Genomic DNA, 16,127 nt, shown 5'->3' with positions numbered 1-16,127 from the left:
GAAATCGATCAAATCACTTACACCCCTTTCATTCTAAGCCCCTTATATGTTATGGTCAACTGCGAAGCACTTACCAAGCAATCACAGTAAACTGTTAACGATGATTAGAACTGTTGAAACACGGGAGAAATTTAAATATTTATGAACGTGTAAATTCTACGTTCTCACGTTAAGCAAATGTCAAACACGATAATGAGTGGATTTTGGATTTAGATGTTTTTGTTCCTACTATGTAATAATTCAAATGTAATTCTCAAATGAAGTGAAACGAAGTGATTTGTGATATTAATTTTATAGTTATATCATCAGTGAATTAAGTATTTCGAGATATTAGAACAAAGTGTCCGAAATATGATTCAGAAGGTACTTGCAAAATTCATGATCGTTTCAGATTGTTCCATTTTTTGCAATCGAAGCATCCACTGACTTCGCTGGATGGAAGAAAATTTTCATTCCAAGTGTATCCATCGAAATAGAATAGAACAAACTATTAGCTTGGGAAAAACAGAAATCTATTATCTGAATTATTAGACTGAATAAATAAATAAATATCTTCTCAGTAACTGGCTCTAGTGATCAATATCTCGCGTAATATCGATCATACAAATTTAAGTTTATGTTTGTTTAGATTTCACACTAAAAATATTATGTTTGCTGTTTTTTCCATTCAGTTGTGAGTTACGGGTGTTAAGAATGGAAGTCACAAAGAGAAAACACGGTACATTTTTCGCTTTATTACCTGTGTATGGTAACATTCGTATTTAGGCCGATGTCACATTAGGCGGATTCGCCGCCGCGGATATCGCGACGGTTATTCTCTCCATTCAAAAGCCGCCCCGCTCTGTGTGTCATGTCTCATTCACAATAGACTGTAGATCCTCCGCTGCGGTTTTACTCGCGCCTAATGTGACATCAGCCTTATTGTGTTTGATGTCAGCTATATTGGTGTTCACTACTCGTAACGCTTGAGGCAAACTAAAGTTTTTCGTTTGAAATAGATTATCTATTTTATTTATGGTAAAAATACAGTCGATACGTTATCTCAAATACCATTGTAAACTCAAAATATCATCCATAATATGTAAAAGTTCATTGAAACGCCACCCAAGCCAGTCAAACATCGTCCAAGCTACCCTGACATATTCACCACAAACAAGGATCCGGTTCCCGTCATGTCTGATCAATAGGAATGGGAGAAATAATAAAAGGACGTTGGATGACGTGGAGCGGTTTTAATCGGTCCTCGAAAGTCTAAAAGGCAACACGTTGAAAAACCACATGTTTACAACAAAAATTTTGTAGCCTAATTCTTAGCCTAAAAATGCATTGACTTTGAGAAAGATTCCTTCTTTTATTAATCGCGATTACAGTGACAATTATTCGATGTATTCATATTTTGATTTCAAATTATTCGATACAAAATTAATCCATTATAACTTCAGATATTCGATTATTTGAATTAATCGAACGATTAACCAACGTCTCTACATTCTTCGTGAGGAAATCGATTGAACAATATCGTTGCTGGGCGAGCTGGACGGCGAGGGATCGAATGCCTTTCTCAAGGCAATGGGGGTGGAGGAGTAATATAATGGATAAAGTGAAGTTTTCCAAGGGCCTTTTCGAAGGTTACAGACGAATGAACTGAAGAAGTTTAAAGTATCAAGCAAGGAAGAGAGCCAAACTTTCAGTATCGATCTTTATTCAAAGCAATGAATATCGTTCGTTCTTCCTTATTTTGCGTCATCATATGTCTTCGTTTCGGATTGAGCTGTAGACGCAAATTACTCACTCGCTGATGTCTTTGACATTGCAATCATTGCATCAAACTGACGCCATTGCATTAAAGTCCTGAGCTACACAATTGTGTGAGTAATCATCAAGCTAGGTTATCGTCAGCTCACCAAGAAAATAAATGTTCTGGAATTTTGTCAGTGATTTGGTTTTCTCATGACGGTAGGAAAACTCTCTTCACAAAGGATGACAGCTAAGCTAATCTAGATTGGCAATATTAACAGAAAGGACTTCTGTTGAGAAAAGTGCAAAACGGAGATAAGTGTGTGGTGTATATTTGGTTGCTTCCGGCCATCGTATATGGATATTTGTATACGTACGTGCGTGCTTCATAACCCGTACGTAAAAATAGTGTATCTTCGCTACGCTGAAACCCCATTTGTATCTGCTCCCGTGTGCATTGGCCCTGTAACGATGCAACAATCGCCTAATTTTTTATGCTATGATTGATGATTGTATGATGTTGCAAATTATGCAGTCATAATGATAAATATAAACAAGAAGGGAAGATAGCGGGAGAGAAATATTTACGCTAGGGTATTGGTAATGAATCTTTGCTGAGGCAAATATTTAGCTTTTTTCCAAGCAGTTAACATTGTTTGTTTTCTATCATCAATGCATTGAACTGACGCTATGGTGAAGCAGGTGTTAAGGTTGTGCACCAACAAATTATTTGGGGGATACCAAGTTGTTCAATAAGTTATATTAAGTTATTAATTTATTTGGACTCGCGTGCCAGTCGCAAAACTGCTTTCAACTAGGATTGCATTTGCGCTAATATTGATCATAATGAAGCAGTGCTAATCTTTTCGAGGTTGTTGAGATTAATAGATAGAATTTATTTCGTTTATTGAGTCACCAAGAAAGTAAATGTCGTTTTAAAATGTTGTATGCGATTTGGTTTCGCTTGCCAGTAGCAAAACTTCCTCAACTAAGGATGACAGCTGCGCTTATCTCGAGCATGTATTGTTCTGCGAGCACAAGAATGAATCATCAAACAATTATCGTCAAATGATTCTACAATAAAAAAAAACATTTCAGGGCGACCGAACTGGTAGAATGGTTATTTATAATTTTTCGTTGCATTATAAAATAATATCCGCAGTTATAAACAAGTGACTTGAATTAAATTGCAGCGTAGTTCTACGTCAACATTGCGGTTGTGTCTTGAACACATCCTCCTATGATTTTTTTTCCAAATTTTTAAACTAAACTCCGCTGAATAAACAATTCTTTTTTTAAAACTTTCGGAAATAAATTACTGTCTGTTTCTGATAGAATTCTGTTTATTATACTAACCAGCAACCCATCGCTGTACATGCCTTTCTGCAAAGAGAACGGTGCCAATCTGCACCATCCTAACTCATCAGTTTAACATTCTTACGATGGGCATAATCCTTGAAAGCTGAATGAACGTAGAATTCTTGGAAGGTTGGATCGACAAATTTATCCTTCGGAAGGGTTTTGAACACGGGTTCACCATACCAGGTGCCCACCTCCCAGCCCTTAACATTCTTCATCAACTCTGCCTCTTCGTCACGGTTTCGTCTCAGCTGCTTCAGATACTCGCGGTCTCGTTCGGCCAACAGCAATGGGTAGATCACATTCCGTGCGGAACGCATCTCTATCTCTTCACGTTTGACTTCTCGGCAGTTCAAGTAGTACAGCGAGAGGCCAAACGTTGTGAATCCGGCATATGCGGCGATCATCTGCCATCCTGCGGAAAAATCGTGTTGTTATTCGGTACAAAAACAAAACGGTGGTGACATAACAGGTTTACAGATTTTTACCTGTGAAATATTGTTTCGCTGGAACACGACTGAAGGGAATTTTCTGGTACCCTCCCCTTGGAGGCATATCCTGCAGTCTAGCCGGTGCAGACGACATTTTGAATCTGGAAAAATAATCATTAGAATAAAGAAGTTTACTGTGATTAGAAATTTATTTTATCGAACCTGCTGCTGTCTTCTTTTGCTTCTGAGGGTGAACAACAAGAGATTGAATCAAACGTCAAAATCGGAATCGGGTCGGTTGTTCAGGAAAGAACCGATTGCAAAGTGTATCTGTGTTGCGCAACAAATCTCGTCTGTTGCATCGGTGGTATTTGTTGCATAGATGTTTCTGTGCATCGTTTATTTCCAAAACGTCAAATCATTCAATTTCGTGTTTTCAACCAAGATGTTGAACTATAGGTGTTTCGTTCTTGACACTTTCAGGACATGACGTGAGACGAGTAGCGAGACGTAACTTTCAGAATTATTTACTTTTCGTTTGGGTGTGTGGCTATGATTTCAATGTCAACTCGCTAAGGAAAATAATTGTAGGAAAAAATAAGGAAATATATATTGTGCTCCCGTGGCCGAGTGGTTAGCGTCATAACTAACATGCCGGGTGTTCGGGTTCGATTCCCGTTCTGGTCGGGGGAATTTTTCGTCAAAGAAATTTCCTCCGACTTGCACTGTGATCACGCGTATTCTAGAGCTTGCCACTCAGAATGCATTCAAGGCGTGTTATTTGGCATAGAAATCTCAACTAAGTACTAATAAAAATGACGCAAGTAATACTACGTTGAGACGGCGAAGTTCCTCTAGGAACGTTAGTGCCATTGAAGAAGAAGAAGAAGATATTCGTGGAATATAGTGCACAACCTCCTTTTGCTCTAGCCAATTACTTGTAACGGCCCTTTCCGGATCTCCTCCCGGTATATGCACAGCATTCTCCTCCTCCCTGAGCGAAATCAGTGGAGCCACAATCAGCGTTATTTTTTGTCACCGTCGCCGTAAGCTGATAGTACTCTTTTCCCCGCCGATGGGAGCCAAACAGAAGTACATTTTTGCTTGGAAAGAAAGGCGAAAAGATATACTAAAACATCCTTCTGCACTGTTATGATTCGACAATAAAGCGCGAGCAGCTATTTTGCCAACGAATGCATTTGTCACCAAAAGATACGACTTGTTTTGTAAACAAATTTGTTTTTTCACGAGCAATGGCCGAACAGCAGTTTTGACATTGCGGTCCACCTATAGTACAACGCCTTGGTTAAAACCATTTCGCAATCTTTTCTTTCTAATCACTATACTAATATAATGTCAAATTGACATTGTAAATTGAAATCTTTTTTATCTTTGCAATAGCCTTGTTTACGAACCCCAAAATTTGACATTTCTCTTCGAGACAAATTTTGCTCGAAATCTAGTACACTGAAAATATTAACTCGAAAAAAATACATAATACCAAATTTAATTCGAATCGAGTTTGAATTTTCTCGAACCGACTTACTCGTTTCGAAATGCCGATTCCACCCCTGTTCTCATTGGGAGATTTTTTGTGAAATCGAAATGTGCATCGAAAATCGTGGATCGATGATACTGTAAAAGATCTTGGTTTGTCCAGTCGAAAATATGATCATGGTTTGCCCACTTTTTTGAATGCTCTAATTCAGCGCTCCTGTGTCAAATAAGGTATTCGAATGTTTCGAAATATATAAATGAAATTGCCTTTTACATGATTTATAGTAGTTTGATAGTATATTTTTACGAAATCACATGTTTTAAAGGATTATAAAATACACCTTCTATTTGTGTCAATGCGCCCCTCATTCGAGCTAACTTTTAATCGATCACCAGATGATTATTTGGCACGTATTCAGACCTTTTCTGGATTACAACACTTATAAATATTGTAAACATCATGCTTGCTCACCATTTGTATCGAATTTACATAGCTAAACCATTAAACTAACGCATTTTGATGAACTCAATTCTGATCATGAGTTGTCCAATTCAATAATGTTGTTTTGTCCACATGATTTCTATGGCAACCGCTTGGCGCGCTACAGTTTGTTTATGTTTGTTTATGGTGTGCTTCGCGCATAGCAGAAGTATGGTTTTTCTGTGTTGATTGTGTTGAGGTGAACACTTCTAAAATGCCCAAGAAAAGGCAATATTCTGAAGAAAGCCTAAATTATGAATGAATCAATATGATGGCAGTAAACCCAAGCAATGATAAATGCAACATCTAATTGTGAATTCGAATGTTTTCACTCAAAAATGGAGATTTCTAAAACTGGACAAACCATGATCATTTTTTGGGCAAATCATGATCAGAGGTGGTCAAACCATGATCATAATTCTTCTTTAAGGAAAATCGTTAAAAAACATAAAAATTTGAATAATTTCAACACCTTATGGTAGTATTAGCAACTAGAGACTTGGGGCTTTTCAACAAACCCAAACTCGTATCGATTATGTGTGATTTTCATGAAGAAAAATCGATTTGCATTTACTACTTACGTAAAAACACCCCAAATTGGACAAACCAAGATCATTTACCCTAATCTGGGATTTCATGGATTTTCTGCTTAATGGACAGATAAAAAAAAGAGGAACTGATGTCTTCTGGAAAACAAACACGGTAAAAAAGACTAAGAAGAATCAACCTGCATGGAGATGAATTCATGATACTCATGAATCCAGAATGAATATTTAGCTCGAACAGTTGCTCAAAAACACAGTTTGAAACAGTTTGAAGAAAAAAAATGCTGTTCGAAACGTTTTTTTTCTATGTTTCCCGACAAATAGTTTGGAGATAGCGCATATGCAGGCAATTCCTCTGTAATTCCTGACGTCCTTCCTGCAACCCTTCTTAAATACCACGAACACAAACTGAGGAACACGAATGAATTCTTCCACACATTTGGAATAGTACCACATAGAATGGATCGGCGGAACAAGATGCTCAACGGTGTCGAGAGGTTGCTTGAGCACTTCTTCAAAATAAAAATAATAGACGGGATACCGTCGGTTCCAACATGTGAATAAATCCACTATCCACTGATTAAATCGGTACCAGAGAATCGATCTTTGAAGAATCAAATGTTTTTCCCAATTTTTTTACTTATTTTATATAAGTGACGTCGTTCTTTAAACGTGGAATAAACATTTCACATTTTTATTCAAAAATAAAAGGCATTTTATTCTCAGCATGAAGTTTACAATAAAACATTGAAAGCCCAAAATAATTGGATTTTCCAGGGCATCTTGTATCGTCATGGAAACATTCAATTAAATACATTAATTGAAAACTATTATTCGAAATCTAACAACTGATACTCATCCAAAACTCCGTCGACAATAATCCCATAAAACCCAACCGTGTCATACGTCTGGTATTAAGTTCAAATCTTGGTAGTAGTTCCAGTTCTAGAAAAGACCGTTTCGGCTGGACTTGTTTTGTAATGGCCAAACTAACAAAACTGCTTCTCCTAAATTTACGACCACTAATTTGAAAACACTGAAAAGGTTACAATGTTCATGAAATTTGTCGGGTGATTTTTGGTGGAAGTAAAATTAATGTTCACTAAAAAACTAATTTGCAAAAAAAAAATCTACCATCAGAAAGATCGATTGTCGCGATTTTTTGGAATACAAAGAATCCATTCTAAAGATTGGAAATCGGAGAGGAAAAGATCGATCTTCTAAATACCGATCCAAGATCGCCCAATCCTATTCTGGATACTGGTGGATAGAGAGATGCATGCAGATTGTATGCATATAAATTCGACACAAAAAGGTAGAACAAGTATAACTTGATATATCGTGTACGCCAGTTTGAAAAAACTAGTTTATGGCAAGTGGCAAGCTCTAGAATACGCGTGACCACAGTGCAAGTTGGAATAAATTTCATTGATGAAAAATATTCCGACCAGAACGGGAGTCGCACCCGAACCCCCGCCATGATAGGTGTGACGCTAACCACTCGGCCACGGGAGCCCAACATCAATACCTATACATAAATTTTATTTTGCTATTGTTTTCGTCTACAATCAATCATTTGTTCGTCAACATTTGTATTGTACCCTCCAAAGTTCTTTTAATGGTCTTCAACTCTTTAGTGGCGCCTATTTTCTGGCTACTGGATTTTCGGTATGACCATGATGGCCATCGTTTACATTTTGCCAGGATTTGTTCAACCCTAGTATTCCATGAAATTTTATTTTTGACTCAATATGACATAACTAATCCACCATTAATATGTTAATATAAAGTGATCAGATGGTCAAAGGTCTAACGCGGGACACAAAAAACAAAACTTTATATACATACGTTATGTGAAAATAAACCATAGTTTGGTCTCATTTATTCGTGAAACACTTAACATGTGTCCTTGCAATTAAACCTGATCTGTATAATTTCTTTATAAGTATTTACAACATCCTCTCTCTATGTCGCTCCTTAAGGTGAAGGTGGAAGCTAGCCATTGTAGTAGTATAGGTAAACCCACGTGTAAAAATGGGGTAATAGTGTTTGTGAGAGAAGAGCGAAGCACATGTAAATAGATCAATTCACTTATCAGACTGTGTGGCGCTTCATTGACACTGACAATACTGATTATACGCGAACATAACATGAGCAAATTTATAACACATGCGAATTGGACCTCTTTTGATATTAACAAGTTCTTCCGCATGCTGATAATTCCTTCATATTTTCCTTCGTTGGTCGTATTGTTTTCACATATTCACGTTGGAGAGCCTTAACTCTTCTCTTCGTTGGCCGAGACATTTTGATTGAATGTAGTACTTTTCCGTTTATTGTTTTTGAAAGCATAGGCAGCCGTGGCAGTGTTCCGAGCTCTGCAATACAATTTTCTTACCCAATGTTGAAGTTGCTAAAACATACATTACAGACCCATTTAACGTAAAAATAATGATTGTATTGATATCAACTAGGGATTGTTAACCGGTTTTACCGTTACCGGTTTTATCGGTAATACCGGGCCATTTTCCATTACCGAATTACCGGTCATTTTACAATCAATAACCGGTAATATCGGTTATTTTTATTTTTACACTATAAAGAATATTTGCCTTTATGCCGCTTTGAAATATTACTCGAGAATCAAATAAAATCGAAAAAAAACGCGCCGATTCTAGGTTCTCTGAACTTCAGTTCAAAAATCGCTACCCGATCTGAAAACGAAACAAAAGATAAGCTTCAGTGATGAAGAACTGACAGCGATGAAGGAATTGGTTGATGCCCTCAAACCAGTTCTGGTCGCTGTTGAACCCTTAATGAAGCTGATGCCAGATTGCACTTTATGCTAGAGCAGCTATCGGAGCAACCATCAGGAACTTTGAAGCAGCTGCTGGAAGTCCTGATTGGAAGGAATTCAGAAAAACGTTTCGTATATGCAGATTTGTTTCCGTACATGAATAATCATTCTGCTCGTGGTGGTAACACAATTCATGATGATTTTGGCGTCTTCTATCCAATGTCACGGACTGCATTGATCAAACAGGCATTTCAAATTGTTCCTGACTAAATCAAATTTGACGATAATGATATTGATTCAGTAGCTGGACAACAGGAGGAAGAAATCCTGCGAAACCTGCAGAACAGTTGAGCATCAACTTGAACGACGATTGCAACAATGAAAAGTATCAACGTCCAGTCCAAGTTCAACGTCAATTAACGGATTGATGAAAAGCCTCGGACAAGAGTTTTCGTACAGAGGGCATCAGAGGCAAATACATGACAATCAGGGTTGCCACATTTAACTCTGTATTTTTTTTGGTAAAAATCTGTATACCTGTATTATTAGCAAAAAAAATCTGCATAAAAAATCTGTATCGAAAAATTAAGGAAAACAAAAATGAAATGTAGGTTTATTTTGTTGAAGTCGTATCAATTCAACAAAGTAAATCATAAAAAGGTTCTATTCTTCTAATCCTCTGAATTGTATGTTGTTTATACACTTTGCTTTAAAACTTTTCGTCAATATCATCCTTGAAGCTCCTCCTTGAGCCGATACATAGTTTTTTGCTTCCAAAATAGTGTCTGTAATTGTGGGGGCAAACCGATTTCCGGTTTTCGTTGGCATGCGAAAATACTTGCTCTACAGACGCTGATGAATGTTATCAAAAAGGCGCCTTTCGACATCCAACAGCTGGGACCAAGTTATTCCTGACTCACTCAATTTTTGCCCAATAAGATTCGTCTTGAGTAGCCTGAATTCGTTCCCCAAGCCTAGTCTATTACTTCAACAAATTGTGGAATTTGGCGTATCAAATTATTTAGGTTTGGTAATTTGACGAAAATTTGAAGGGTTTATCAAGGCCGTAGTTTTGATAACCGGATCGCTGAAATCAAATTTGAAATTTCTTTGAAATCTGTTTCACGAGTTTAATATAGAAATCACAACAAATCGAATTGAAGGTCAGCTTCCTAGCTACATCCAATATTTTTTCAGCTTCTTCTTCCCGATACCAACGTAAACATTCTCAGGCTTCTTCAGAACGTGTTCAAAATCTTTCATATTATAATCAGCATTAACGAATCGTTGCACGTAGCTCTGAAATCATAAGTTACCCGACATGATCAACAATAATATATTTGTCTCATTATAAAGTTCGCAAAATTGAGAACTTTCTGATTGAAAAGTGGAATGACTTCATTGATGAGCGATAGAACAATGTTTAGGAACAGCATAACCGATTTAGTCATAGGACAGTTTAAATGAGTGTATGGTGTATGGTGGATGTATGGTGGATTGATTATGGTCATACTTGACTTGGAATGAATAGAATAGTTTAAGCTCTTCGATTCGCTCAAGATTTCGCTTAACAACTGCCTCCAATGAAAGCCATATTGTTGCGTTGTGTTCTACTTTTTTTTTTGTGAATCAAGGTATCAATGTATGCGCAGTAATAAATTCAATATTTAAAATTGAATTTTAAAAAATTCTATATTTTTGCTGAAAATCTGTAATTCTGTATATACAGATTCTGTATCTGAGATTTGGCGAGAAATCTGTAAAATACAGAATATTCTGTATATGTTGCAACCCGGATGACAATGGTATTCGATACTCTTCGTGCGGTACACCCAACATAATTGGACTCTGAACGGGCGTTTTCCTCTTTTGGAAATTTTGTTAATGAGATCCGATCGAGATTAGAAGTCAACCAAATTAACATTCTCTGTGTCCTTAAGTATTACTTTAACACTAGGTTTACACGTCATTTTCACGCATTTCGAATTGTATATGGAAAATTACAAAAATCGGCTGCATTTATATTCCATCTCCACATATTCCACTTTTATGAATTGATCGAGGTAAGTAATTGATCGCGTGTTCGTAGAGATAGGTATATAAGAAACGTCCGCAAACCTAGTGTTAATCAGCAAAAACTTGCAAACTGTTTATTTGTAAACTGATCATTATAAATAAAAGTCGTTCCTTCATTTTAAATTTTAGTAGGTTTTTTACCGATAATTTACCGGTTTTACCGGTAATAAAATTTTCATTACCGAATAACCGGTTATTGAAATTTTGGCACGGTAATGCAATCCCTAATATCAACACAATTTTATTCTATTGATTTTCATGATATGAAACGCTATGACTCAGGAATAACATTTTATTGAGTGGTTTTGATAGATGTTTCGATGATGTTGTCTGGCATCAGTGTCGAAAAAATAACGATGCTTTCACCAATACAAACAAAACCATTGTCGAAGATTGAAAAATGAAAATTTAACTTTCAGAGCACTTGCTCGAGTTTTCCGACGTTGTTCACTATACAGTGCGACAGCAGATGAAAATTTAATATCTTGTGAGTAATCGATTAGAGTTTGGCTGATATTACTTCATGGGAAGTGTGCGAAAATGATCATTTTCTCCACACTGTTTCGCAAAATTATTGATTTTCGGGCGAAGGGTGAGGGAGGGAGATGAAAGAAACGTGCGTCATTGTGGCAGCCATTTGTGGCTAGCTTCCACCTTCACCTTAAGCCGGGAGATCGAAACAACCGGCCAAACGGTGAAGGAGAATCTGGCCAAAATGGACATTTTTATACGGAAGCGTCAGAGACCGAGACCGGCAGTATCTGAGCAGCAGGTAATCACCCAGAAGGAGTAGCTTCAGATGCTGGCGAAAAACTTCTTTCCGGCGAAAGAAGTGAAAAACTTCTTTTCGTGCTCATAATGGAAGACGAGACGTGCTTGATGCTAGAATTCAACGAATGGCCGGGGACCGGGTACTTTACGTTCCCCAGGTAAGCGATGACATCGAATATATCATCCACATCAAGTACTCGAAGAAGGTCCTTCTCTAACAGACGAGAAGGGAATGTCCAACCCGCTCTTCTTTCGAGTCATATGGTGAACGGGGAACGAGTACGAAGTGCTTGCCGAAACTTACGAAGGTGATATGGTTTTTATGCCGAAACGGGGATCAGCCCATTATGCCAAAAGGTCACTGGAGAATGGATAATGGATCGGCTGGAGATAAACATTGTCGCGTAGACCGCCAACCTTCCCGACATACCCCAGCTGTGGCCTATAGAAAACTTTTAAGCGAATGGCCAAAATGCAGAGATAGCTGACTACCAAAGCCACGGAAAGGTAAAAGAACATGTCGACATACATCTTTTCATCAGTCATGATTGAGGTTCCGGCCAACATTTGCTTCATTTGCGATACTTCATCAAACAACCCTGCCTCTTCCTGTCCAGTATACACTAGTTCTTCCGGCTTATTTAACACGTTAAGCCCCGACCGAGCTAGAGGGCCAAAGATGAACTCTTCGTTTGACTTACGTTGGTCCCTGCGGATCAATAGGAGACTTTTCTTAGAATCATTATAAATCTTCATAAAAATCTTAAATATAAATCTTTATAAAAATCAATTTTCCGATTTTGTTGCCGTCGTTTCCTGTTGACACTCTCTAAACAAAAAGTCCACTGTCGGTGCGATGAAACCAGCTATTAATCGTATTAATCGTTGAATGCATTGGAAGCGCTCTTGAACAGTCTGACAAATAAAAGTTTTATTTTGAGGTTTCAAAGAAAATCAACATGATCAAATTTTAATACTGAAATATATTGATATCGCGGGACATTTTCGTTCCTTTTGCCAAATGCTGGACGTTTCGTGGGACGTAATCCTACGCGGGACATTTTGTTGAAATGCGGGACTGTCCCGCGTACACGTCTGGTCAGTTTATGTTAATAGCTTCTACGGCTAAAAGAGTAAAATGTTCTTTCGTAATTTTCCCAGCACATTAGCCATTCAACCCATCCTTGTGTTCTAGTCTAGTTCTTGGCCCTCAGGGCTCACCATACAAAATTTATTACCGGCTGCAGATTCGAGTAATGTTACCTGATAAGATTTGCTATCTGTCCGAGCTTTATATCTTTGTTTGCTAGCCAGTTTGTCACGGATGTCTCGAGAGTCTGTAAGTGATAACACATTCAGTAAAGTTCGTACTTCACACTGAATAGATTATTTTGAAGCACATAAAATGAAGAGTGCTCATCATAGTGGAAAATGGCCGTTAAGCTGGATCAAATTTTTCCTGTTCATGACTAACGTTATGTTTGTGGTAAGAGCCATCTTAATGAACATGTAAACTGATCATAATTGTCTATCCGGTTACAGTTTACCGCGGTTCTCGTAATCTCAACTGGTATTGCAATTCGATCCGTGTATAGTGATTTCACCATTTTTATCGATCAGCGATTGTATTCGCCGGCGTTAATGTTTATTCTTGTTGGGTCGATAACGTTAGCGTTTGCGATATTCGGATTCGTTGGAACAATCAAAGAAAGTGCAGTTCTTATCAATATCGTAAGTCAACACAAGATATTGAAAATAGTCGATTAACAATGGCTGCATTTCAGTACTCCGGGCTGCTGTCGGTTGTGTTTGTATTAGAACTCACGGCCACTCTGGTAGGCTTCTATCATCGTCAGGATGTTAGTAGTATTCTAGTACAAACTTTGAACAATTCAATCCAACAATATCCGTGGAATAACCACGTGCAAAAGTCCGTCGATTTCATGCAAATAGAGGTATGTATGTTTTTCTAAATCTCGTTTCAAAAATGATAAGGATCTTTCGTCGAACTAGTTGGAATGCTGCGGTGTATCAAGCTTCAGGGATTGGGAAGACGTATTGGTGGTTGAACGCAGCGGTAGCGATTCATTAGTCGAACTGCCAGCTTCATGTTGCATTACATATAATGATGGAGCATGTGTTCCCTACGCGGTGGGTTGCTATCCTAAAATGAATGTTCTTCTCAGACATTGTTCAAAGACTATTGCGACTGGTCTCCTGCTTGTGGCTTTCGTACAGGTTAGTTATGATATGCGATATTTATACTGGGTATAACTTGGGTTGTTTTTGTTTTTCAGATATCCGCAGCTATGTTTGCTTTCATGCTTGGGAAAAGGATAAGGTTGACCAAAACTAGGAGCTCTCTGGATGCCCTCAAGTATCAGAGCACTGTGTGTTCATTTGATTACAAGCGGTTTCACGAGGTTGAAACAGAAGCATCCCAAGATCAGTCGTTGTGAAATAAATACTTTAGGCCCTGTGTAGTTCGAGTTGTTATGAATCTGATGTTATGAAATGTATATAAGTTTATTTGGCTAAGTAATAGAGGTAAACAGAAACGAATAATGAATATTTTTGAATAATGAAATAATTTCAATTCTAATTTATTCTATGTATGAATTAGCTCGGCTCATTTCCCGCAAAATGATGAAAGATGATTTTTTCTGATGAATTTGGAACATTGACCGTCGTTTATGTGTGAAATTAATTGTCAATGTTTTTCTTGTTAAGGTGTTCTAATCAGTGAAAGACGGAAAAAGTGTGTTCTGAACTTGTTCCCCAAATGCCGATAGGCTGAAGTGCTGAAGTGCTCGAAGTGCTCACGAAGCCTTTCTTCAAGTCGATCCAAATGCCTTAGATGAAGTAATTGCTTGGCTTGTGATCACAAGTGTGATCCTAAAGGTAGCGGCAAATGCTAAGTATTATCTCCGATGCTAAGGAAAGCTCGCTTGAGAAGCGTATAAAACGTATGAACGTATGAAAAGTATATTCTTTGTTTTCTTCAAAGTCCTAAGAACTGACCAGTATATAAATTGTTCCTGTTGACAATCTCTGTGACATGATAATGCGTTGTAGCATATGGCACTCATTGCCAGCAAAGTTTAGACCAAATTCAACTCTTTCAACCCCTTCCCTTTGTTTCTCTCTTGATTTTGTGGGGTACCATCCGTTAGAGCAGTCCTCGCAGCTGTTCTCCTTAACAGTCAGGCGTTGTCGGCCCCCCACTTCTGCTACAGCTCTGACATGCAGTATATAATTAGGCTGTACGCTGCATTTCAGGTGTCATCGTCACGACACTTGTTCCACAATAAGAGCGATTCACACACAACATCCACGTCACGTTCACGTTCCGTTACGTCAGTTATTCTACCATGAAATTCATATGAAAACATTCACATACACCGGCAACGTAACGACCCGTCAGCATACGTTCAACGAAAACGAGCGGCAGGATTTGTAGAAAAGAATAATTGACGGAGACGGACCGCTCGTTGGGTTTTTGTCTGGGCTTTGTGCCTCGGCTTTTGTTTTGATTTTGGCTGCATTTTTCATGCCAACATATCTCCCAGTTTCAAATTTCTCAGTCAAAATTAATTCACGACTAGCTGAGAAAAACAGTCTATATATTATTATTGTTAAAAAAGGGTCGGGACTACAGGTTTTAGGCATTTAAATAATATAGTTCAATGATTTTCACTGAATTTTTCTAAATTTAGGACTGATTCTAGGCATACTGATTTGAAAGAGGGCGATGCAATTCAAAATTGTTGTAGATGGCGACACCATGAATAACATTGAATAGATCATTCGTTTGACATGACTGTTCATGTAGTTCATAATTTTGACGATTACGAAATCTTCATATGAGCCTCCAACCAACCACGAAACCGATATCTGCACCTGTTTTGCACCCATCTCTGATCTGTCCGTCACCTAGTTGCCGTTATCGCGAGGTACTCGATACGGCTCAACTATGATTGCATTTTGTTCCTGTTGTTGACTGCCACATCAGTTACTAAGCTGTATTGCAATGGTTCAGATTAATCTGGGTTACTTCCATTGCTGCGAATTTGCTAGCGGCTTCTTGTACGAGGGACATTTGAAGCCTCCTATCGCATGGTTGTATCCGTCCTCTGCGTTGCGCAGCATGCATCTTGATTGCCTCGTCACTCGACTCGACTACTGATTCTTGGGATGAAGCTCTCACGTTCGCTTCCTCACCGAGCGACTTCACGACTAGTTTCTTGAAAGCTGAACCTTTGACCGCCGGATCCCTCTTGAGCTCGAAGAGCATCTCTCCTTTCTGGGTGTGTCTGGTTTTCACCACATTTGCTCCCAATTCTTATGACTCCGAATCGTGTCTAACTTTCCGTAAAAGTGATGCATAAGCCCCTCCTTCCTTCACCTCGACGATCAGGGCATCAAATTTACAT

At 38.2% G+C, this 16,127-nt stretch overlaps 2 protein-coding genes across 3 annotated transcripts; one reads left to right on the top strand and one right to left on the bottom strand.

The window, feature by feature from the left end:
• Positions 1 to 2,609: 2,609 nt before the first annotated feature.
• On the bottom strand, positions 2,610 to 3,804 carry LOC129776347 (NADH dehydrogenase [ubiquinone] 1 alpha subcomplex subunit 13). 2 transcript variants are annotated; one of them, XR_008743092.1, is made up of 4 exons: positions 3,750 to 3,804; positions 3,585 to 3,688; positions 3,094 to 3,511; positions 2,610 to 2,811 (listed from the first exon to the last, which is right to left on the bottom strand). XR_008743092.1 is itself a non-coding variant. In XM_055781933.1 (3 exons), the coding sequence occupies exons 2-3, from the start codon at positions 3,679 to 3,681 to the stop codon at positions 3,153 to 3,155; spliced, it is 456 nt and encodes a 151-aa protein (XP_055637908.1). In that variant the 5' UTR covers positions 3,682 to 3,688; positions 3,750 to 3,804; the 3' UTR covers positions 3,063 to 3,152. The 2 variants fall into 2 exon arrangements, 1 of the variants encoding a protein (XP_055637908.1); XM_055781933.1 differs by lacking the exon at positions 2,610 to 2,811 and having other exon boundaries at positions 3,063 to 3,511.
• Positions 3,805 to 12,959: 9,155 nt separating this feature from the next.
• On the top strand, positions 12,960 to 14,680 carry LOC129779510 (CD63 antigen-like). Its single transcript, XM_055787019.1, has 6 exons — positions 12,960 to 13,180; positions 13,237 to 13,425; positions 13,479 to 13,649; positions 13,708 to 13,932; positions 13,992 to 14,241; positions 14,318 to 14,680. The coding sequence occupies exons 1-5, from the start codon at positions 13,100 to 13,102 to the stop codon at positions 14,151 to 14,153; spliced, it is 828 nt and encodes a 275-aa protein (XP_055642994.1). The 5' UTR covers positions 12,960 to 13,099; the 3' UTR covers positions 14,154 to 14,241; positions 14,318 to 14,680.
• The last annotated feature ends 1,447 nt before the right edge of the window (positions 14,681 to 16,127 follow it).

This window comes from Toxorhynchites rutilus, chromosome 3, assembly GCF_029784135.1.
Source record: "Toxorhynchites rutilus septentrionalis strain SRP chromosome 3, ASM2978413v1, whole genome shotgun sequence".
Lineage (NCBI taxonomy): Eukaryota > Metazoa > Arthropoda > Insecta > Diptera > Culicidae > Toxorhynchites > Toxorhynchites rutilus.
Note: the sequence above shows the minus strand (reverse complement) of the source record. Positions and strands in the feature narration are given on the sequence as shown.